Raw genomic sequence first — 26,102 nt, 5'->3', positions numbered from 1 at the left:
AAATTTTGGCAACTATTAGAAATTTGGGTATATGTTAGAGATTTCAATATTTATATGTTAGAGGTTTCAATATTTGGTTAGAGATTTAGAAATTTTGATTTTGGTCTCGATTAACAATTTTAGTATTTACTTAGAGATTTTGGTAGTATCACGTTAGAAATATTGTTATAATGTAAGAAATTTTGATATAAGCTATGGTCTTCATAGACCGGAGATAAAAGAAAATTTTTGATATATCAAAATATCTAAAGATATTCCTTATAAATGTTGGTATGTATTAAAAATACTGGTATAACATTAGAAATTATGATGTGTTTAAAAATCTAAAGATTGGTATTAATTTGATAAAATCTTGAAAAGGTTGTGAGGACAATATCAGTATAATTTGTAATTTTAAAAAATCTTGGTAAAATATTTTAAAAATATTCATGATGAAGGGATTTTGATGTTTGGTCAATTTTAATCCAGCCCAAAATAGAAAATGGAAGAATTGGGCCAAATCGCTGGGCTATATTATTTCACTTTGAACTGATTAGCTTGTCTTCCATGACCTGGGGGCACTTCGATTTCAATTTCAATTTCAATTTCAATTTCAGACAACTAAAACACAGAGAAAATGGAGATTCTTTCTGCAGTGTCTCCTTGCAGCTACGTCCCTCGTTGTCTCCTTGTAAAGGTAATATGTTACCCTTTCCATTCTCCTTCTTTCTCCATTGTGTGCGTCTATGAATCATATAAGTTGTTGCCGACTGAGTGAATAAAAAAATGAGGGTTTCCAAAGGGTAATGCAAATCAAGCTCCTTCAAAGCTCAAACATGTCGAACAAGTTAAAATACCGCATTTCAAGAACATGTTTCCACCTCTTGTTGCTGCATTCGTGGCCTTATCTCCTATCTGCAACACCCCAGGTACCCAATCCCACACAATTCATTGCTCTCACTTTAACTGAAACTACCCAATTCATTGCTTAAAACTATCGTGATTCTGATTGTTGAGGAGCATTTTCGCTTAGTTAATGTCATATCTTTCTCATGGATGCAGCTATTGCACAAAGCGTAGATATACAGAGAGGGGCCACATTGTTTGGACAGGCCTGTATTGGATGTCATGATGGAGGTGGAAACATAATTCAACCAGTGAGACACTTTTTTGTATTTCATCGACTATAGATGATCATTGTTTCTATTATTTCCTCTCTAATCCACCCTTCCATGTTCATTTTTAGGGTGCAACACTCTTTACAAAGGACCTAGAAAGGTAATATGTTCTTCTTGAATTAGATATTTTCAAAGCTTATTTGATTGAATGACTATCCTACAGGAATGGGGTTGTCACTGAAGACGATATATACCGTATCACATACTATGGCAAGGGAAGAATGCCTGTAAGAATTTACATAGAAAATTGAGATCCTCCTTACTGTATCTATCATTTTTATGATGATTTGTGTGGTTTGTTTGAAGGGGTTTGGCGAGAGCTGCACGCCGAGGGGACAATGCACATTTGGACCACGTTTGAAGGAAGATGAAATCAAGCTCTTGGCTGAGTTTGTGAAGTTACAGGCTGATCAAGGGTGGCCAAATGTAGCAAGTAATGGGGATTGATTTCTTGTTTTACCTCTAACTATCCAAACAGATAGATATACATCCATTCATGTTTAAGGCTTGATCTGGAATCTTGAATGAAATCAAACCTTGCCCATTTCATAAATGTAATTGGAGGAACTGTTATTATTAGATAGTAATTAGGTCCTCTTATAATCATAAGCAATTCTAGTTCTCTAATATAATATAATTACATCATAATTAAACAATCATATAATTTTAAACTCTAAACAAAAGTATTAATAATACTTGAGAAAAAAAATTCTTTAAACAATAAAACTTAAAATCAAATCATCGTATGCAATATGTTAGTACAAGTGTCACGAGGCTAGACCTTTCGTCTTGCAAACCGTGCGGCCTTAGTGATCCGTTTGCTCCAAACTCGCCTAAGTCAGCCTTTACGCCCAAAAGTGAGAATTCTTTAGAACTCCTCCAAGGCACCCATTTGTAAAGCGGAAACGATTGTGCCAAAAGAAGAACAACAAAGAATAATAAAGAACAACAGAAAGAACACTCGCAAAGTGTTTGAGTAAATGTTCTCTATTCTCTTATTCACAAAGAATAATGAAACAATGAATGGAGTGAGTACAACTGAGGGGGAGGCTCTCTATTTATAGTTGAGCTCCCCCAAAACCGACGGTCAAGATACATTTACATCGACGGATGAGATTTAACCATATCCCTTAAGTTTAGGGATTTACAAGATAAGCTTTATCAAATCTAATCTAATCTTTACAAGATATGATCTTCTAAGATTAGTTACCATATTAGCCCATTTCTTACTTATCGGGCCAACTAGGCTTCAATCTGACAGGCTTCTCCAATAGCTCTTTGAATCGGGCCAGTTCTTGTAGGCCAAATGATCCTCATCTGAGTAATAGACCTCCATTGGATGCATTTGGTGCGATGGTCACGGGCTTTAAACTGCGGCCTATGACATTCTCTCCCACCCATTCTCGCAACGTCCTCGTTGTGACTTCCGAATGGCACTGACTTGATTTGCCTTGGTCTCATCTTGACGCCTTAGCTTTTCCCTTCCTTCGGGACTTTTGCTTCGGCTTATGTCGTTTCTTCACTCGAACCGTCCTACTTTCGATGACAAGAAGTTATGTCACTCGCTTGTCCACATTCTAACTTTGCTCGAATAGAATCCTCGTGATTCGCCACCCTTGGCTTCGCTTTGTCCACAGTCTCTCGGCCTCTTTGTTCAAGAACTTCAAAAGGGCCCTACGTTCTTGCCAAGTCAACGAGTTAGAATGCAAAACACTATCACAGTGTTCCGAATGTACCTTTGCATTTACTCTGGTCAACTGTCCCACATGCATCACTTCTTTTTCCTTGAAGTCTGATGCACCACCCACCTCTCCCATAGGTGGAAGCCTTGTCGATGACTCGGCCAACTCCGACGCTTCATTCAACTTGAGCCTCATTGGTCCCAGCTTCACTGTTTTCATTGCAACTCTTTCCTTTAAGTCCGATGACAAACTCATCTCTTCCTTGGGTGGAAGCCCCTCCGATGACTCACCAAGCTCAGGCGTTGCCTTTCTTTTAACTCCGGCTTGCTTTGGATAGTTCCGCAACTCATGCGGACCACGGCACAAGAAGCACTTTAATTGCTTTTTTTGCTCCTCTTTGCCCTCTTGGCTTCGGCTTTTCCCTTGCTCGAACCAAGCTTCTTGGGCTCCTTGTCTACTCCATCGTTCCCCTCGATGACAGACTTTCTCGGACACTTCCGCAACCTATGCAGACCATGACACAAGAAGCACTCCACTAACTTCTTCTCACTTTCGGCCTCCTTGGCTTCGACACCCCTTGCGCTCGAACCAAGTACCAAGGCCTTACCCACCGGCTTCTCATTAAGCGCGGATTTCTTCGGACATTTCTTTAACATGTGTGGACCGTCACAAAGAAAGCATTTCAGCTTGTCCCTTTTCCTCTTGGGTTTCTTCTTCCCAACTCGTGGTTTTTCTTTACCACTATTGTCGCCGTTGCCATTGCCATCAACAATATCTTCCTTGTGATCCATTTCACATACGCCGCTTATATCGGACTTGGAAGACCCAAGCTTGACCACGGACTCAACTACCGTCATGGCTTCCGACAGCTTTTGGACACCTCTTTGTTCCACCTCCTGTCTGACCCACGGCTTCAATCCATTCTGTAAAGCAAGCAATGCTTCTTCCTCGGTCACATCTGAAACTTGGAGCATGAGTTCCTTGAACTCTTGAACATACTCCCCCACTCTGCCCCGTTGCGATATACCTTGCAACTTTTCCCGAGCTTCTTCCTCGGCAAACTCTGGGTAAAACTGTCCCTTCAATTCGCATTGGAACTCTTGCCACGTCCCAATCTCACCTTGCCTTTTATCTGTGGTCCTACCTTGCCACCATAAAAGCGCAATGTCAGTAAGAAACATTGAAGCAGTGTTTACCTTATCTGCATCATCCATGATGCCTTTGGCACGAAAGTAGTTTTTCATCCTCCACAAGAAATTGTCCACATCGCATGCAGACCTTGTTCCCACAAACTCTTTCGGCTTCGGGACATCCTCGTTACTGAGTGCTGCATTTGCCACTCCATTCCCCACGGCAGCTCGACACAAGGCCAGCTCTCCATTGAGCTCCTCTATTCTTGTGCTCAAAGCCCTCGTCGTGGCCATTGTTTCGTCCTTCAAAGCCATTATCATGGCCTCGAGAGCATCGTTTCTCTCCGTTTGCTTCTTCCTTTGGGAATCTAGCAACTCTCGCACGTTATCCCTTTGGGAAGTGAGACACACGGTAACAAAGTCCTTGGACTGCTCCCTCAAGTCATCAATGCTTTCCCCAAGCACATTGCCTGACTCTTTTGCGTCCTCCATGGACTCCTCAAGTTTACCCACGCGTTCCTCAATAGCTGACAACATCTCCCTCAAAGACTTCCTCGCCCACCTTTGTTCAAACTCTTCTCTTGACATCCCAACGATGCCTTCGAACCAACTCGAATATCACTTGGTTCAAAACTTGGCTCGAATACCACTTGTCACGGGGCCAGACCTTTCGTCTCGTAAATCGTGCGGCCTTAGGCGATCCGTTTGCTCCAAAATCGCCTATGTCAGCCTTTACGCCCAAAAGTGAGGATTCTTTAGAACTCCTCCAAGGCACCCATTTGTAAAGCAGAAGTGATTGTGCCAAAAGAAGAACAACAAAGAACAACAGAAAGAACACTCGCAAAGTGTTTGAGTAAATGCTCTCTATTCTCTTATTCACAAAGAATAATGAAACAATGAATGGAGTGAGTACAACTGAGGGGGATGCTCTCTATTTATAGTTGAGCTCCCCCAAAACCGACGATCAAGATACATTTACATCGACGGATGAGATTTAACCATATCCCTTAATTTTAGGGATTTACAAGATAAACCTTATCAAATCAAATCTAATCTTTACAAGATATGATTCCCTCTATCTTCTAAGATTAGTTACCATATTAGCCCATTTCTTGCTTATCGGGCCAACCAGGCTTCAATCTGACAGGCTTCTCCAATAGCTCTTTGAATCGGGCCAGTTCTCGTAGGCCAAATGATCCCCATCTGAGCAATAGACCTCCATTGGATGCATTTCGTGCGATGGTCACGGGCTTTAAACTGCGGCCCGTGACACAAGAATATCGATAAGAAAAAAAAAATCATATACAATTTTGTCTAATTATTTTAGCATTCAATAATAATTAACTATAAATACTATATAATTTAGTTAAGCATTTAGTAGGTCAAAATGTCTCTCATCAATAAAATATATTAGATTATATAAACAAAATTAGTAAATAACATATAATTATATGTTAAAAATAAAATAAATGTCATAATGGTTTTTTGGTACATGGAAAATAAGTCTAGAGCAAATGAAGATGATGGCCATGAGAAATAAATCTAGTCCTTGAAGCGTACTTTGCCTGGCTACTTGTCTACTTTTTGATTTGTTGATTGTGGCTGCTATCTTAAACAATCTTGATTGAGTTTCGGATTTTTAGACGTCCTGGAAGGTTGGGAAAAGTCTCCACCCCACCTTTGATTTGTTAAGAATAATGTTAGTCCACTTGCAATTTCTTAAGGAAAGTCAAGATAAGATATTGTGATTTTTAAGAGAAACATGGAGGATCAAATTTCTGGCCTCTAGTTACGAGGTGGTTTTGTGACTTTTGACCGAGATGAAACACATGTCATTGTCATGTCGGATGATAGCACCTCCAATGAGGTTACTTTTTGGATTTCTGCATCTATAGAGGCAAAGTCCACACAGCGGGATTCCAATTTCCAAGGTTCTTGTTGAAAGGGTGGGGGAATGCTACATCTAGGAGGAGAGGATAGAGTGGCTCATGTCATTGAGCCTGATTATGACGCCTAGTGGATTAGGAGGAGTTTTGTTGAATATGAGTTTATTTCTTCACGAGGGGGGTGATATCGCTGATCCTAAGAGAGAAGGGAGATCCAAACTAGCTAGCTTCGGCGAAATCACGTTTGACAAAAAGGTCTTCCATGGATTCAACTTCCTTTTTACATAGAGGGCATGGAGCATTAACTCATATATTTCTTTTCAGAAGGATCTCCTTAACAACAAGGCAATTGATACAAATCTTTTAGAGGAACATAATCAATTTGAAAGGGTAATGTAGTTTGAATGGATCTCCTTAAAACCTATGGATTTATGGTATTTACGTTGGACATAATGTCTTAAGTGTAGTATATTTATTTATATATTTGTAATTTTTTTTGAACAGGTTTAATAAAATTATTAATGAATTATATTAATACCATTTGTATATTATTCTCAATAGTTTTCGCATTCAAAGCAAAATAGAAATAAATATTAGCTCATTGATTATCTAATGTTTAACTAATATTATGTGGTATTATATGGATGAATCATAACACAGAACAACAACTTGTATTAATAGATGAACCTAAACATGTCCTTAGTCTAATTGGAAATGAGCAAATCAATTGAAAGACTAATATGTCGTTTATTAAATCTAATCGGGGATATGTTTTATCTTGGGCATCAGAGCGGATGACTTCCAAAAGACAAATTAGGGAATTCATCCATCAAACATAGTTTTACTATTCAGTTTTCTTTGTATTTTCTTTTTATGTTCGTTTAGTCAGAACTTTTCTATTTTGATGTAAAGACACTTGCAAGCAGATATTGCTCCGAGTCTCCGCTTCAATATATATTCATTAGTATTCTCTTTACTCTTTTCTTTTATTCTCTTCTTTTATTTATATTTCATTGATTTAGCCAATTAATCGTTGTATGAATATGAGAACAGATTATTGTGCTTTATTTATATCTTGCATGATTCAGTTATTAAACTGATTTATTTGTTAAGTAATTATTTATCCGAAATTGATTGTTTATTTAAGGGTACTTAGTAGGGAGTGACGCCCCTGATAAAATATCGAGATAGGTGAGAGTAGAAGGGTATCTTGTCATGTATAATTTGTGTCAAGGGGTGGGACTGGGAGGGTATCCGTATGCCTAGGAAGAGACCGAATGGGTGACTTAGGTGGTAATCCTTAGTGAAGATGAGGCTAGAAGGGTATTCTTAACTAAGGGTGGTAAATAACTCAATCGAGGATAATTAGTTATTTAATTAGATAATTAGGGATATAATCGATCATTGGTTAGAGGTTCGCATTCTTAACACTAGGAATATGAAAGTCCATTAGGTTAACTTAGGTTTAGTAATTTAATTAGTTCAATAAATACTTTAATTTGGATTTGAACTACTAATTCGTGACTCGATTAGATTAGTAAATATTGTCTATAATTGATTTAATAATAATTTATCCAATCTGCAATCTCTTGGGTACAATGATTGGAATACTTACCAGTGTTTCATTGTAAACTTTACTATATTATAATTGGACTCGTACGCTTGTAGACACTGCTGATTTAATTTTATATATTTTTTGGTGTGATATTTATACTATAAACATTAAAACATTTATAGGCAGTCACATTACATGATAGATGAAAAGTAAATGTGGCCACGAGTCATTTGTCTTTGTGATAAATGACTTGATTATCATTTGCTAGTTATTTATTTTCATGAAGAAAGATGTAATGGTTACTGTAAGATAAAATAAGATCATATTGGGAGAATGGATTTATCCCAAAGGGATTCAGGATATCCTATGAGGGCAATAACTTATGAAAAGGTCATTGGATGAGCATTTATTAAGTAACTTTCGTAAGGATTGTTTATTATCAATAAGTATTTTTATACCATAAAATTTTTCTATTTTTTTGAGTAAGATAATCTTAAAATTTGTTGAATACAAATATCAAAATTAAAGTTAATAGAGTACCAAGACGGTGTAGAAAACAATTAACAATCTTAATTGTCTTCATTATCAGTAGCAATATTGTTTACTAAACTCAAATAGTGGTATGCACAATAACTTTAAAAATTAATTAGTGAAAAAATAAGGTGTGAATACCATCTGCAATGCACCAATTGAATTGGGTTTATTCTATTAGACAAATTAAAACTTGGAATCGATGCTTTATTTTATTCTCCCTCTCTAAATTAGTCAACCATAGTGATAGAAATTATTAATTAATCTAATCCGTGCAAAAGATGAATCTGTTGCCACTTTATGCCTTTAAAAATATGGAAGACCAGCTGTACTTTAATTCAATTTAAGAATTTGTTTTATGATGTTAATGTTACATATTTATGGGTTAAGTTTTGGCCTAAACCTTTTAAACGGTCAGTAAAATTCAACAACTCTAAGCACAATTCATGTATGCAGTTAGATGCGTGAAGGAATGAAAAAGATTAAAAACTATCCAAAATGGCAAGTAATGATGCCCTATTCATCTTCATGTCGGGAGTTGGTTAATGCATCTTAATCATTATCTTATTTAAATTAATTAACCCCATATTCATATTACATATCTACATTCTATCGTGCCATTTATCTACACAGAAAGCATAGAAACATAATGGACCCTACTCACCCTAAACTCTTGTTTAAGTCAATTAAAACAAAACAACTCTTAATTCTTACCTTTTAATTTATCAATTGTCAAGCTAACTGGCGGATGTTACGCCATATACTTCTTTTCTTTCAACCTATACTTTGGTACTTTAGTTAAACGTTCAAGTTTAGGTTCAACAAATAAAGGTTTACCTTATCTTATTTTCTCCATTATTATTCTTCCTTATTAACTTAGACATCCAAGAGTATCATAAAGTATAACCTCCAATGTTTTCGTAGTCTACCTTTATCTTATAGGAACATAAAATTACTCAATACCATTTTCAAACCCGATTCATATTGTAGTGGTTGAAACCAAAGGTGAAGCCAAACATTTTTCCTAGGGGCTAGAAGTAGGGATGGCAATGGGGCCTAGTATGACGGCTTTTTGCCTGCTCCAAACTCATCTAAAAGTTTTTCTAATCTGCCCTAAACTCGCATTGACCTCAATTATGACTTTTTTAGAAAGCATAAGATCATAAGTTAGTACATTTGTAAAGTTGTACAATCAACATCATCTACTTTAGTTTTTGAGGACACAATGTGATCTTACACTTGAAGGATACAGCTCTAAGGATACAATTTCTAAGCAAGATTTTTTTTACTATGACTTTTTTACCTTGATTTTGAGTCTAAGATTCTACAACTCAAATCAAGCTCAACTTTGCCCAAAATATCTATTATTTTTTCTTTTGAAATTCACGTTATTATGATACTTATACCTATTATTCCAACATTCTTCATTATTTCTCAATAGATAAAGCTTTGGTTCAAACTTCTACTTTAGTTTTTACTATGTTGCTTTTGATTATGTCTCTACAACACTAGTTCCTCTCAATGTTATTTTTTTAGTTTTAAATGCATCATGTTATTTTGGGTTTCTACTCTTAAGGATCTACAACTCTCTTCCACATTGTTTCAGGTGCAACCTCTCTCATTTGCATTGTGTTTTAGTATGTGAAGTTTTGACTCTTTCATATTGTTTTTTAGTGCATTTCATGTTGTTATATTCTCTCTCTACAATATGGATTATGTCACATGTTATATTTCTTTCTACCACAAGCCATAAAGATGTGGAACCCTAAGATCAAGCACAAGAAACCACAAAGTCAAGTTTGAAAAGTCCTAAAAATAAGAAAGAAAAAGGATGGACTTATTATATTGTATCTACCTAAAAGAAGGATGAGTGTACCAAATGAAATTCTTAGTCAAAAGAGTGTATAATAAGATATAGAATTAAACCAAGTTAGATTCAAAATGATGAAGTAAAGAAAATAAATAGAAAGAGAAGGATAGATTAGGACTACCAAAACCTTGGATAACTTGTATCAAAAAAAAAATTGATTGGACTTGGACTCTTACGAAACCCATAGAATAAGAACTCCTCGAAATTTTGGTAATTAGGCTTAAAAGTTGAAGACTTATAATCACTCAACTCTCAAATAAAGCTTTGTTCTACTTTATTTAATTTTCTCCTAGATGATTGGCCAAGCCTATTTTATATATATACTTACATGATAAAGTTTACAATAAATATAAACTCCCAAGAAAATAATATAAAATTTGAAACTAACAATTTAATCTACAATCAAACTCTATTTAATAAATAAACAAGTAATTAAACACTTTTAAAACTAATTAAATATACAATTTTACAAGTCTTATATAATTAAAATTTTACTTAAATGAATAATTAAATATATAATATCTTGAATAAACTTCTAAGAGATATGAAACTCTAATGTTTAGGCCTAAAGAATAGCAATTGGTGGATAAAGAGACTTTCAAACCCTTCAATGCAATAAACTTTTATTTAACTCATCCAAAAATTTCTACTTGCGTAGTCTTCACTCAAATCATCATAACTTGATCTCCTGAACTCAAATTGACATGTTTCAAAGTAAGTTGTTAAGATAAGAGATAGATGTTTAATTTATAGGTAGATAACCTCAAGCAAAAGAAGCTTGCATCCCCAAAAAAAAAGTGTTGCGAGTTAGTTGAAAAACCAACTTTGGTGAATTTAATTTAACAATTTTCAACCCTTTCGTGCATGTATCACTCTTGAACTCAAATAAGCTTATCCTTTTAGGTTTCATATCACACAAGTTGTGTACACATCCATTTGGTTCCTTCCGCAATGTTATTATGATACAACTCCCAACAAAAGGTAAATGGTATCCTTTCATAGGCATTACATGATAGATGGAAAAGTAACGTGACCATGCATCATTTGTCTAGCACGAATGATTTCAGTACTATTTATTAGTGTTAACAGATACGAATAGAAGAACAAAAATAAGAGAAGAAATGATTGATGAAAAGTTAATTGTATTTCATCTCTAGAGGTATCCTATTTATATACAAGTCTATAAAGTTTAAAATAAGGAAAGATAATAAAATAAAATCATAATGTTAAACCCTAATCCCTAAGAATATGTAACCCTTCCCCTCAATTTTGATCTTAGATATTGGTTATGCCTAGCTTTTTACATAAATAGCCAACCCAATTTTCATATAATGCATCTGTAAACAAATCAACAATTTATTCGCTTGTCTTTACATAATCCATGGAGATTGAATTGTCCAAAATTTTCTCCCAAATAAAGTGACAATAAACGTCAATGTGTTTGGTTCTTTCTTGATAAAATGGGTTTAAGGTGATATGTGTTGGAAAAACAAGTTTGGAAAACACAGCGGAAAATAAATTTAGGGAAAAACTAGAGTTTTCAAAATTTTCCAAAACAATATCTTGGTTGTGATATCTAAAGTAATAAACACTTAATCAAAATTGTACATTTTCGATTCGTCTAGGATGAGCACTTTGACCGAGTAGTCTTCTTCGCTATCCTCAAGCTCACATCTGTCGAGTGTGGCTCGCTTTGAATCAAAAAAAAATTCACAACAATTTCCAATGGGGTAATTTTTCAATTTATCTAAACTTTTGGGTCAAGTTGTAAATCAAAAAAATATCTCTAGAAATTTTCTGAAATAATCTCTTCAGAGAATTTTCTTTTTACAACTTTCTTTTGAATTCAAGTGTGTGTAAATAATGATCTAAGACTCTCTTTACATAGGGAGAGTTTAGAGAGCTCAACTATGATTAAATATTAGATTAAATTTAATATTAGATTAAATTAAAATAATAGAATGTTTATGTATAAACATTAAATTAAATTTAATATTAAGATGATCACTTTAATATTAAATTAATAAAACACTACTAAGATAAGTATTAAATTAAATTTAATGTTAAACTATTAAAATAATATTATTTTTGGAATAGTTACTTTGAAATCAAATTCTTTGGCAGAGTCCTAGTAGGAGTGTAACTCTTCCACTGCTCAACCACTGACAACCAACCACCGCCGGCCACCGGGACGCTGCCATCGCAGCCACCAGCACCGTCGTGTTCAGTGATGCAGCTGCGACACCCTTACGACACCCGAGCCAATTCGGCTTGTACCACCGCCAACCCGTCTCCGTCACTGGATTAAGGTTACAGAGCATTATCGATCAATCAAAAAACATTTATCATCATAATATTTAATAAATTAATCTCAATCAAAATCATATCCAACATATGCATTTCATCCCTAAATCGAGCCTTTAAGGCCCTAAAAATAGTTTAAAAGCAATTCGAGACTAATTTGAAACAAAACAGAAGTTTTAAGAAAAAGAAACAAAAATGTGAAAACAGAGGTCACACGACCATGTGGCCAGGCCGTGTGACATAACCCAAGCCTGGTAACAATCGAACAAAGGACACACGGCCTTGTCCAGCCCTTGTCCTTACCCATTTAACTCACCGAGTAGGGTCACACGGTTGTGTCGCAGGCCATGTGCTAGGCTGTGTAACACACTGAATTAAAACACTAGGAAATATCAAATGACACACAGATGTGGCATTAGGTCATGTGTGTCACACGGCCGTGTGACAGCCCGTGTTCCAGGCTGTGTGAGCCGAAAATTGTCCCTAAGTTCAAGCCATTTCAAGGCCAAACTATACTTAGCCAACCATTCCATTTGGGCACACAATCAAAAGACTTAAACATCATTTAAACACATCCAAACATACCATTTCTAACATTCTAATTCATCCAACCAATATGCCATTCAAAGGCGCCACATTTATACCAAAACATCATTAATTAAATCAAAGCAATATAGCCACATTTCAAGCATAAGACCTAATTTCTTTAACTACCAAATAACATCACATATAACCATTTACATATCATCACAAACATACCAAAAAGAACCATATAATCCAAGTACTTAAAAATGGCCAAAATAACCATTCCAAAAAATGCCATCATACCATATACTATCTAGAACCTATGGAGTTTGCATGATGTTTCATTCACCTATATTTGCAACTATTATTCATGCCAACATTTACCTTATTAACCACAACAAGCTTTACACAAATCAAGACAAGCAATTTCACTTAAATAGCCTTTCAACCTTATTACATGCCATTTATAACCATTAACCAAAATAACCATAAATACCAATATGTCGAATAGATAGTGTGACGATACTCAAATGAGATTCCAACAGGCTGAACTTCTCGATAAGCTATAAGACAGAGGAAACGATTACGTAAACATTTAATGCTTAGTAAATTTGTGTAAGCGAAATTTAACTTACCAATCATATTAAATTAAACAACAAAACCTACTCTCATTAAGTCGTATGCCAAACTTCCTTTCCTATACATATCACCTCTAAGGTTAGTAAATATATCATTACACATAAATCCCAAGTATCTCATGGCATATACATGATAAACATTTAGGTTTCATCCATAATCCATCACTTATACATATATCCTTTACACATACTTTCCATTTAAATCATATGGTTAATAGATAGTAAGTAAACAATACATCTATAAAACGTAATATATATTAAGAAATAGATTCCATGCATATTTCATCCATCACTCGATAAATTATCATCCATTTTCATATTGTATAAGCATATTCATCTTTCCCTGTCATATGAACATTAGTAACATTTAATTTTCATACATGCCTTTCCATTAACTTTTACTTACCCGTTGAACCGTATAGAATAGTTTTGGATACTCGGGAATACTCACACATTGTGCACCTTTTCATGTAACCGTAACCTTTCCTTTCCATTAATGCTCATACGAGCTGTGAAATGGGCTTGCTCACACGAGCTGTGGGTCGAAATGTTAGCTACACAATGTTGCTCACATGAGTTGCGGAGTATCCACAACAAATGCAGGACCTTAGCCATTGGTAGGACATTCATTCAAGACCAACACCCGAAACCGTATAACCCTAATGGCATGTCATTTGTATCCTAAGTATTCACAATGTTAAAACGAGACCTTTTTCACATATTCAATTCTTTAAATTTCATTCTATCATACCATTTCACACATGCTTCAAGAAATACATATTTTTTAATTTTACACATCCAAAATCTTTCCTTTCATTCCATTGTACCATTCCACTATACACTAAGTGAAGTTCATATTTTTTTTATATATACACTTAAATTTAATTAGCTTCACAACTTAATCCATTATACTAAATTGATACAAAAACTATCCATCTAATTATGCATATCACAATTATTAATTAACATTTCATCCAAAACAACAATAACAATTTTTAATCTTTATACAAACTTACCTCGACAAATACAGTTATAAAAACAAAGCCAACGATTAATCCAACATTTAGTTTTTCCTCGATTTTGATCTGTTTGGCTCGTTTCTCGATCTAAATAATAAATTTATTCAATTAAACCATTCAAATAACTTAACATAATTAATTCAAGCCTATAATCTATTTTAAGGTGAATTTACAAAATTACCCCTAACATTTTAACATTTATGCAATTTAGTCCCTAAATTCGAAACTTGCAATTTCACCATTTTTAACCATAAATCATGCTAGCCGATATTTACCCAATCTTATAATAGCCCATATTTATCCATAATTTACAATATTTTCCTTGAATTTTACCATTTTCATAAATAAGTCATTAAACTTGAAATTCATCAAAAATTACTTAACAAAATGCTTATATTTAACAACCGAGCTTAATAATCTATCATAAATTTTCAAGAACATCACAAATTCATCCATGGTAAAATTCTAAACATTTAAAAAATTAACAAATTGACCCCTAGGTTAGCTAGATTAAACTAAAACAATAACAAAAACATAAACATAAAAATCATTAAAAACGGGTGCAAAATGGACTTACATGCACTGAAATTATTTTGGCCAAACCTTGGAGGTTAATATCCATGGACATTCGGTGGAGAGAAAGCCAAATGAACAAGATGATACTTTTCTTTTTATGTTTTATTTACTTATTTATTTAATTTACTATTATACCCTTGTAATTTAACTAAAATTTCTCAACTTTTTACCTTTAAACCGTCCATTAATAATAAACAAGGTATATTTACCTTTTAAAACCCTTACTTCATGGTTCTTTAGCCATTTAGTACGATTAAGCTAATAGCGATTGACTTTTGCATTCTTTACAATTTAGTCTTTTTTCCTTAATTAACTATCTAAACATTAAAATTTCTTAACCAAATTTTAATACAACCTTAATAACACTCCTTAAATATTTAATAAAATATTTACCGCTCGGTTTATAAAAACGTGGTCCCGATACCTCATATTCTAAAACCACTTGACTTTAGGGATATACTAGTTGAACCTAATTATTCTTTCATTTAACATAACTCATTAAATCAAATTTTATTATTACACTATATTTGACTTGTAAATATTAAATAGTAATATTTACAGACTCACACGTCAGATTTATAGCCTCGAAACCACTATTCTAACACCACAAAGAAATTGGCTGTTACACGGCTGCTGCCGGTTCAGTCCGGGTCAATGACGACCTGACTGGCTCGGTCTCTGGTTGGACTGTCGGCCCAGTTTCACATACCTAGCCCGGTTCAACCATTTTTTTGGTCTTGGTCTTGGTTTTGGGCTTTTGGGCCCAATTTACGAACTCAGATCCAATTTTCAAGTTCAAATACTCATTGGAACAACTGTTTGACTTGAAAATTAACTTCCAAAATTATCATATTAATTTTTTTGATTTGATTAATTTAATTTTACTTAATCAAAATTAATTTTTTTCAGAATTAATTTTACTTAGATTATCCAAATTAATTTTTCAAGAAAATTCTTTAATCAAATTCTCTAGTTGAACAATTGTTACGACCACCTAATTTAATTCCACATCGAATAAATCGACTCAATTAAATTATTCCCGAAGTCGTAGAATTTTCTTTTGAATCAAATGCAGTCTGATTGAGCTTTTGTTGAGCTAGTGGAGGGACCGATCAAACATATACAATTAGGCTCTAGTGATTGCAATTATGTCCAAAACCATCGTTCTGATAATTCGCAATTACCTAATCATGGGGTCAGTCCACGAGAAGTACCATGATTGAAAACTCCTTATTGTATACTCTTTACGAAAGCAATTCATCTAACTGATTTGTCCAATAACCTCGTCATATGTGTGTTACCCTCATATGATATCCTTGATTCCTTTGAGTTAAATCCATTCACTTAATACAATACAATCCTATTTTCTCTCACTGTCACCATTGTGTCTTCTTAATGATTAATATGATCATTGCCAACAAATGACTGTGATAAATTGCTAGTTCAAGAACAAGCAACCCGTGGCCACGTTCCATATTTATCCACTGTTTCTAGTAAAGTCATGCCATACACAAGTCATGTACCCAAAATACCGGCTACGGGCTCAATCATCTTTAGAACATAAGCCTCCACTTATATCAAAGCACAAGAGTTGCGTACGCATGGCCAGTGACTAACTCAGGATTTAGGTAAATCACACCATGAACGTCACAAGTGAATTAATTCACAAATGGATTCAAAATTAATTTATCTTGGGTCCAGTCCAATGTATCATTCTACCAATGAATCCATCTATGTCTCTACTTAGCTAACACTAGCCATCTCCCCCATTGAAATTGTAGACGACATAATAACCCTTCTCAGTATTTAAATCAAATGCTCACTTTGATTCTTTTACAGGATTACAAACCTATTTAGATTAACTACTAAAGTAAGTTGTCTTTGTCACAATGTAAATGTTCTTTACAATGCCACTTATCTTCATTTTGAGCTTTAGACAATCAATGAGCTAATATTTGCTTGTCACAATTTCGCTATGCATGCAAAATATAAAAGACAAAAAAAATAAAAAAGAGATAATAATTAAATGTGAAATTAACTTTATTATTTATTCATCGTTCAAATAAATAGAAAATAGTTATATCATTACTACAATATAGGCACATTTCCAAACAATATGAACAACTGCTTGATTATCACACAAGAGCTTTGCTGGTGATGAAATACTCCAACCCAATTTTCAGTTAACAAATGTTGTATCCACATAATTTCACGTGTTGGTTATGTCATAGCCTTGTATACTGATTTTGCACTAAATCAAGATATATCATTTTGCTTCTTACTTCTCTATGATACTAAGTTCCCACCAAAAAATATGGATCTTCCCCCATTGGAACATTAATAAAGTTTTCATTATATTAATTTGTTTTCCCTTTAGAGCCTATATCCTAAGCAAGCCAAAGTTTGAGAACAACAAAGAAGATCGTGTTGGTAGAAAGCCAAGAAACAACTTAGACTATCTATTCCAAAACACAGGTACGGGTTTGGTAAAAGATTTATTACTATAAACAACTTAACCAATTGGTTTAAAAAAAAATTTTCACTATGCAACAAAACTATTTTCTAAATTGAATTTTTCCAACAATTGGTGTTAAAGTTAAGTTGTGTTATATTTATAGTATAAACCGGTTCACCAAATTTACTTCTCTCTCTTGTTTGATTGATTAAATTGATAATAAGTGGCATTTTTGCATTATGAGCATGTTTCATATTTATGTAAGTGAATAGATGAATGATAATTATTCAACAATTTCTATGAAGTAATTTTGCCAAAAAATTTTCTTCTTAACAATAGATCGGTTGTATTTAGGTTTATTACTTTTTTTGGTTTGTAATTAGATTGTGGACTCTTTTTATCCATGCAAGGTTTTTATTTTAATTTTATAAAATTAGAAATTTTATGTGAGTTGGTTCATCTAACCCTAAATGTTCGACAGAACCCAAAAACTGTGGCAGATTTATAACCCAAATCAAATAGAAATACGACAAATGAGGGGACAAAAATTTAGCGTGTGAGGTAGTTGAACCACTGGACCGATCATCCAGTCACCGTGAAAAATGTGCTAAGGCATCATGCCCCTAGCAGGTGCACAAAACTGCACAAGCGACCAACCCATCACATCCTTCTTGACACCCCAGCAGCACATGACAACGATAGATGGGCTAGGGTGTCGCGCCCTAACCTAAATGAAATGCACGCAAAGCGCACAAGAGGAAGTTAAGGCTTCATACCCTAGTAGTGTGTGGCTAAATTAGAGAAGTTGGGGCGTCACGCCCGACAATCGACATGCAACTGGGGTGACAAAGACAAGGTAGGGGCTTCGCGACCCAACCAGGCCAATCACCAATCAAGCATGGCAGCAACACTAACGGTGCTCAAACAACTTATTGAGGGTAAGGTGATTGTGTCGTTGGGTTGGTGCAACGAGTGGCTAGATGGGCAACAATCGATATGACGACGAAGGTAGTGACACGTTAACTAGCCAACATGAATAGTGACTAGCCACTAGCTAATGGTGGCTATGGCGGTGGGTGTTTTTCTTCATTCATCAGGTTTTGTTCTAGTTCTGTTGGCATACAGGTTCTTTTGAAAATATAAGTTGTCTTTTCGCATTATGATCCAACCATGTAATACTACTTAGTATTATTTTAAACTTTAGATAACCAATGAACCAATATTTACTTCTATTTTGCTTTGTATGCAAAAACCATATGAGGACATTATACAAAGTATATTAATGTAATCCATGAATTATTTTATTAACCAATTTGTTCGAAAAGATTACAAGTTACAGACGAAATACTACACTTAGGGCACCATATCCAATAGGAACCTTCTCTCTAATAGTGATGCTCAAGCCAATCTACTTTTTAGTATCCAATGTGGCAGCTATTGATTACGAGATTTGAAAAATAGATATAAAGACCGCATTTCTAAACGACTATCTCAAGAAAGCACTTATATGGTATAATCTACTAGATATATAGCTAAAAGAAACAAGAATAAAGTTTGCAAATTGCTAAGGTCCATATACGGGCTTGAACAAGCATCCCACTCATAGAATCAAAGATTTGATCAAACATTAAAAGTTTTGGATTAAAGAAAAATGTTGATGAACCTTGTGTTTAAAACAGACTATGGATGGAAATGTGGTTTTTCTAGTTTATTATGTCGATGACATACTATTCATTGGGAATGATGTAGAGATTTAGCATGAAGGATTTAAGTGAAGCAAACAATGTTGAGAAATTTGAATCCTTAGGGATCAAAAGAATAGCTTTATCATGAGCTCTATACATAGACAAGATAGTGGAAAAAATATTATGGAAGAAGGATTGTATATGAGAAAGGTGAAATCTCATGTATACGATATTATGGACACGTCAAAGATATTTTTTTTGAAGTATATAGTCAAGTATTTACAGGGAATGAGGGGCTTTAACTCACATTGATGTATAGACTCTAACTTCCAAATGTGTTAGAATTCAAGGAAATCGACATCGAGCTGTATTTTTGTCTTAAGCAGGGGAGCTATAATGCAAAGAAGTGTTAAGTAGAGTTGCATTACTGACTCCACTATAGAGGTCCAATATGTGGTTGCTTTTGAGGCAACAAAAGAAGCAATTTGGTTTCAGAAGTTCCTTACGAATCTTAAAGTCATTCCTAGTATAGAGAAAGCTATCACTTTTTATTACGATAACAATGCAACAATAGCTAATACTAAGGAAACCAGAAATCATAAACAGACAAAACATACTGATTGAAAATATCACATTATATGAGAGGTGTTGGCAGATGAAATATTTGATGTAGTCAAAGTTGCATTTGAGGAAAACCTTGTGGACCCGTTTACCAAGACTCTGGTGCTAGGAGTTTTGAGAAACATGTAGAGGGTATGGATATGCAAAATATAATTCATCTACTTTACTAGCACAAGTAGAAGACTGTTAGGATCTAGTGCCTTTAGTATAGTTTTTATAATATGTACTTGTATTTTTCAAACAAATGGGTTTAATAAAATTTAATCTGTTACATTAATATCATTTGTATTTTTTCTTCAATAGGTTTTTCACACAAAGCAAAATGAACAAGCAAATATTGTCTCACTGATTACTTAACTTATAACCAATATTAAGTTGCATTATGTGTTCAGATCTTAATGCGAGAAGACAACTTATATTAGTAGGTAATTTAAATGGTCCATAGTCTAAAGAATCATAATTGAGCAAATCAATTTAAAGACTATTATACCATCTATCAAGTCCAATTAGGGAGATATCTTGTCTTAGGTATTTGAGCAGATGACTCCTGAAAGATAAAGACTTAGGTTTAATTGTGGACCCAAGTAGATTAAATCCTAGATCTGTTGATGGATTTATTCACTTATGACATTCATAGTGAGGCTTACCTCAATTTGAGTGAGTGACTATGTATGTGTGACTCGTATACTTTAATGCACTGAAAGCCTAAGTTCAATTGGTAATAGAGTCGAAAGTTGGCACATTGGGTATATGACTTTTACATGGCATAACTTTACTTATGATAGTGGAATTCATAGCCCAGAAAAGAGTAAATGATATCTTCTCATAGGCATTAATTGATAGATGGAAAAGTACCACAATCATGAGTCATTTGTTTGGCACGAATGATTTAATTACTATTTGTTAGTAATTAACGTTTTAATAAAGAAAGATATAATGGTTACCATTAGATAAAATAAAATCATATTAGGTGAACAAATTTAACACAAAGAGATTAAGATATCCTATGAGGCTAACACACATATGACAAGGTCATTGGACAAGGAGTTGATTATATACTTTCATACTGGTATATAATAGGGAGAGTTAAATCATGGTACTTAAGTGAAATTACCCTATGACTAAATATTGTTGTAATTAATAGATGAAAAGTTGGGGACTAATTGCAAATTAGTTGAGTCTTAATTATATATGTCAAATCGGTCCCTTTGCTAGCTTGATACAAACTTGATGGTTTGCATTTAAATCAATGAGATGAATAAATGAAAACGAAAAATTAGTGAAATAGATCACATAATCACTATCCACAATGAATACATTTTCTCGGTACAAGTAAGAGATGACTTAGAGATTAAATTAATTTCTTTGAATTATTGTTTAATTGATTGTAAGTAAATACTGAAGTACGAAGTGAAAATTAAATAAATTTCCATCAAATTTTAGGGAGGTTTGTTCTTCAAATAAATTATAAGTTTGAGAGATTGTGATTTTGGTTTTTATCCAATAGAAAGATATTGATCTCCTTCACTTGAACAATATTAAAGTTTTCATTATGTTCATCGATTTGTGAATTAGAGCTCACACTCTTAGCAAGTTGAGGTTTGAGACTATCAGAGAAGATCATGTTGGTAGAAAGTCGAGAAATGACTTAGACCACCTATTCTAAAACATAAGCATGAATTCAATAAAGGGTTTATTACTATAAATAACACAACTGCTTAGTTTTAGAAAAATTTTAACTTTCTGTTGTGCAACAAAATTTTTTTCTAAACCGAATTTTTCCAACACCCTTTAAGAACACTGTAACACCCATAACCCATTTCTGTCGTTGAAATAGGATTACAGAGTATTACTGTATAGAACGAAAAATTTTATAGCCAATAGCAATTAATTTTCAAATTAATTTAATAAATACATAAGAAATTCAAAATGGAATAAATCATGCATTTATGTGCCTTAAATCGAGCCTAAGTGGCTTTAGAAATAGCTTTCGAGCAATCAGAGACCAAATCGGAACAAACCAAAACATTTTAGGAAAAACTAAAAATTCACCTACAAGGGTCACACGGTCGTGTGTCCAGGCCATGTGACAGAGCCCAGACTGTGTGGCTCCAAACATGGCCGTGTGGTTATCCCACACGCCTGTGTGCATGGGCCGTGTAACTCTCTGACTTGGGTCACACGGCCGTGTGCTCACCTGTATGAACCCTGCACCTAACACGCTAGGGGCACACGCCAGTGTGGGCCGCCCGTGTGTACCCAAAAATGACCAAAATCATGCTCACCTTTCATCGAATTACATAGGTACCAAAACCAATTTATAACTCATGATCACAATACTATAACCACACCTAATACAACCAAAACATACCAATTTCAACCACCTAAGTCCAAATCAAAGTTTCATATATGAAGATACAAAATAATGCTCACACCCAAACATTATCATTCATATCACCTACAAGTCAAAACATACACACCAACTAATCTATCTCAAATCTCATCATACCATACTTAAACATGATACTTACTATTCCTTGAACAAGCACCCAAGCTCAACTTTGAGTTTAACTAGCATACCATATAAGGTTACCATTCCACAACATCTAACATGCCAAAACATCACACATAGCTAATAAACATTACAAACATAATCATAGTACATTAATTCACATCACGTTCTTATTCATCGCATTGTTAAGATCTAATCTTAGATAATTAGAGGGTATCACTTGTTTGAGTTAACTTCAGAGTTTTAACCGGCTCACGATACTACTCATACAAGCTGCAGAGAATTCGCAATAGATGTAGGATCTCAAGCCATCGTTACGATCTGTATCACTAGTACATAGTACCTGCTAAATGATCACTAGCTCACAATGCTGCTCACACAAGCTGTAGAGAATCCACAACATATGCAAAATCTCAGCCATCGCTGTGGTCTGTATTACCGGCTTAAGGCTTGATAGTTAATACTCATATCCATTTATCATACAATCTCCAATCAGTCCAAATTCAAGTATAAAATTGAATATAATCATAACATACATGAAATAAATATAGATATAATATAGAAATAATGATACGAAACTTACAGGACTAATCTACAGTAATGGCACAAGTACAGGGACTACTCCGAAACCATTTCTTTTCCGTGATTGTCAACACATTCTTGATCTGAAATAATAATTCCATTCAATTAACTAAATCCACATCTAAAATAATAATTCCATTCAATTAACTAAATCCCTTTTTATCATTTTACAAAATTTCCCTCAACTTTTCACTTTTATTTGATTTAGTACCTACGCCCCAAAACATATAAATTAACCATTTTGCTCAAATCCCAACTTGGACGAATGTTCTATGGCCTTATTACACCCCTTAATTTCAATTATCTCATATCAAGTCCTTGAAATTTTATCATTTAAACAATTTAATCTTTAAACATTAAAATCTTCAAAAACTACTTTACAAAATAGCCTTATCTAACAATCACAGTCAATAACCTTCCCTAAATTTTCAAGAATAACTCAAACTTAATAATGACACAATCCAAAGCATTTGAAAATTTTACGAATTAGTCTCCGTGTTAGCTAGAGTAAGCTGATACGAGCTCAAAAACATAAAAATTACTAATAGCGGGTTAGCATTTACTTACAAATCAAAGCTTAAAAGTTGAACTATGGAAACCCTAGTTTCCCTTTAGGTTCCGTGGAGAAGATGAGTGATTTCAATAAAAATATCATCTTTTCTTTACTTAAATTTAATATATATACTTAGGTATTTTTGTAATTTTTAAATCTTTCTTAATTAAGCTTTAATTAATCACTATTAACACTAATTAAGCTTATCCAAATATAATAGCAACCATGTTAATCCACTAACTTAACCCCTATTGGTTAAATTATTCATTTAGCCCCTTTAATTAAATAACTCAAATTTTAAAGCTTTTACAATTCAGTCCTTTTTACTTAATAAACTATCTAAATGATAGATCTCGTAAATATTAAATAAATAGTATTTACGGATTATTTTGTTAGAATTGTGGTCCTAAAACCACTGTTTCTGACACCACTGGAAATTGGGCTGTTACAAACACCATTCGATCAAGATGAAATCATTCCCTTCAAAATTTTAATCATTCTCTTCAGTCCACTCTAGCTAGTTCTTACCAAGTTACTTTATAACTTTCCTCGAATGTAAAGGAGAACATATTGTGTTATACTAGTTGAGAATTTAGGCTTCAATCCCTAGACAACCAACAACCTAAAATTCATAAATCCCACATATGTTATGTTCTGGTATCACTTCGATTATCTTCCATATGGTTTTATGTGCTTTTGTTTGTTATTATTGTGGTCTCTACATTTTTGCTTTGTGCATATGTTAAGCTTAAATCTTTTAGCGTCCTATAGTTTCCTAAGCTCCAACTTGAACTTAAGCTTTTTTTCATGTTGGTTTTGCTTCTCTATGACTTGCAAAACTACTCTTCAATGTAAAACTACTTTGTACTTTCAACCTTGCTCTTTACAACTCACAATTCCACTTTGCAACTTTGGTCCTTACCAAAAACAAGCTTTAACTTCTACATTGGTTTTCTAATATGCTACATTAGTTTCCTAAGCTCAAGCTTGACCACTTTCTCTAGATTTATGTAATGTTTTTTTTTTCCTTCAAAGTGTTAAGCTTCAACTTTAACCTCTAAAAACATTTCATCAACTTTGTGTTCTACAGCTAGCTAGTGGCCTATGTCTTTAGCAAGAAAATGTTGAATCTAAACTAGATCTAATACATAATCATGCTCCAAACATTTTCTCCTTAGTAGCATATTCTTGCAGCTTAGCATATACTTCTCCTCAATAGTATACTTACGTTCTTCATTAGCACACTTCTATTCATCAACTACATTCTTTTATTTCACAATTTTTCTCCTTAGCGGAAATAAACTTCTTCTCATTAGTGACAGACTTCTTCTCAATGGCAACAAACTTCTTTTCCTCAGTGATTAACTTCCCCTTAGTTTCAATGTCTTATTCTCAATGAAAAGCTTATCATCATCAATAGTAAACTCATCATTATCGTCAAACTTCTTATCATTGATAGTATACTACCACACTTGAACATCAACTTCTCATACTCAACAAGTATCTTATCCTTATAGCAAACTTTTCATTCTCGTTAAAAAATCTCTCCTCGTTTACATCAAAACCCTACTCTGCACAATTAATTTTATGAATTTTCTCCTGTGTAATTGATTGATTCCAATTCCTCATGAAAATTATTGCGTCAAACAAATTGGCTTCTACCAAAAACCTTTTAAGGGATGCAATATTTCCAAACAACTTGGTTTTTGTGAAATCTTTCAAGGGATACAAAAACTCCTTCAAATGATACATTTTTGTCAACAAAACAACCCCCAAAATTTAGCTTTCAATGCAAATATGGTCAAGCATGCAAGTCTTTGATACTCTTTATGCTTATCCAACTAGTGGGTGGATTCAAAGTCCTGCTCTAATAGTACAACCCCAACACTTTTACATAAAGAAATCTTTACAAGGTCCTTTTATCCTCAAAACTAAGGTTAAGGAGGGACAAGTGTTATACTAGAATACTAATTATGCTAGCTATCAAGCAGTAACAATGCAAGTTACAACATTAAGCCACAACTTATCTTTCATGGTGTACATCAAGAAGAACTCAAGTCACTTCATAAACAATGTCTATTTTATTCTTGTAAAACATCTTACATATACTTCACATATCTCTTTAATGCTCATAATGGCTTAACAAAAAACTAAACTTTCCAATAAATATAACTAAACCTCACTTAGAAAGGGAACCAAATACTACATCAAGAACTTTTCCAGAAGAAATGCTAGAAGTCTTCTAGTCCTTGGGAGTAAATGCTATGCAAGCTATAGAAAGTGCACTACTTACTCCACCATATAATCATTGACCCTCAAGGGGAACATTCTTATTCCCAAAATTGGATACATATTCACTTTCTTAAGGGATACATTCTCACATTATCACTCTATCAGGGAATATGTTCTCACTATCTTAAAGGATACATTCTCACTCCATCAAGGGATACATCCTACACACTTAAGTGATAAATTTTCACTCCCTAAGGGATAATTTATTAATCATTTAAGAGCCATAGGAATTGCATAGCATGATCTCAATATTGTTAATCCAACTTTAATGAAACAACTAAGACCCTTCACAAGCTCTCCTCAACTCCCCGATCAAATGTAACAGTACCATGAGTACAACCTCATTAGTAGAAACAAATAGATTGATTTACAAATTAACAAAAAAAATCATAGATCAATTTATATCTACTTAAAAGGATCCTCATTCCAAGATATTGTGCAGAAAAGCAACAAACCAAAAGGACAACACAAGACATCCAAGCCAACATTGATGGGACATTAAGAAATAGCTAATTTATTACACCCGAAT

General features: G+C 33.8%; 1 protein-coding gene across 1 annotated transcript; it reads left to right on the top strand.

Annotated features, from left to right (window-relative positions):
• Positions 1–448: 448 nt before the first annotated feature.
• LOC107900395 (cytochrome c6, chloroplastic) lies at positions 449–1,736 on the top strand. The gene is made up of 6 exons (XM_016826009.2): positions 449–676; positions 782–908; positions 1,042–1,136; positions 1,226–1,257; positions 1,321–1,384; positions 1,464–1,736. Exons 1-6 carry the CDS (start codon positions 617–619, stop codon positions 1,602–1,604), a joined length of 519 nt encoding a protein of 172 aa, XP_016681498.1. The 5' UTR covers positions 449–616; the 3' UTR covers positions 1,605–1,736.
• The last annotated feature ends 24,366 nt before the right edge of the window (positions 1,737–26,102 follow it).

Source organism: Gossypium hirsutum, chromosome D06, assembly GCF_007990345.1.
Source record: "Gossypium hirsutum isolate 1008001.06 chromosome D06, Gossypium_hirsutum_v2.1, whole genome shotgun sequence".
Taxonomy (NCBI): domain Eukaryota; kingdom Viridiplantae; phylum Streptophyta; class Magnoliopsida; order Malvales; family Malvaceae; genus Gossypium; species Gossypium hirsutum.
Note: the sequence above shows the minus strand (reverse complement) of the source record. Positions and strands in the feature narration are given on the sequence as shown.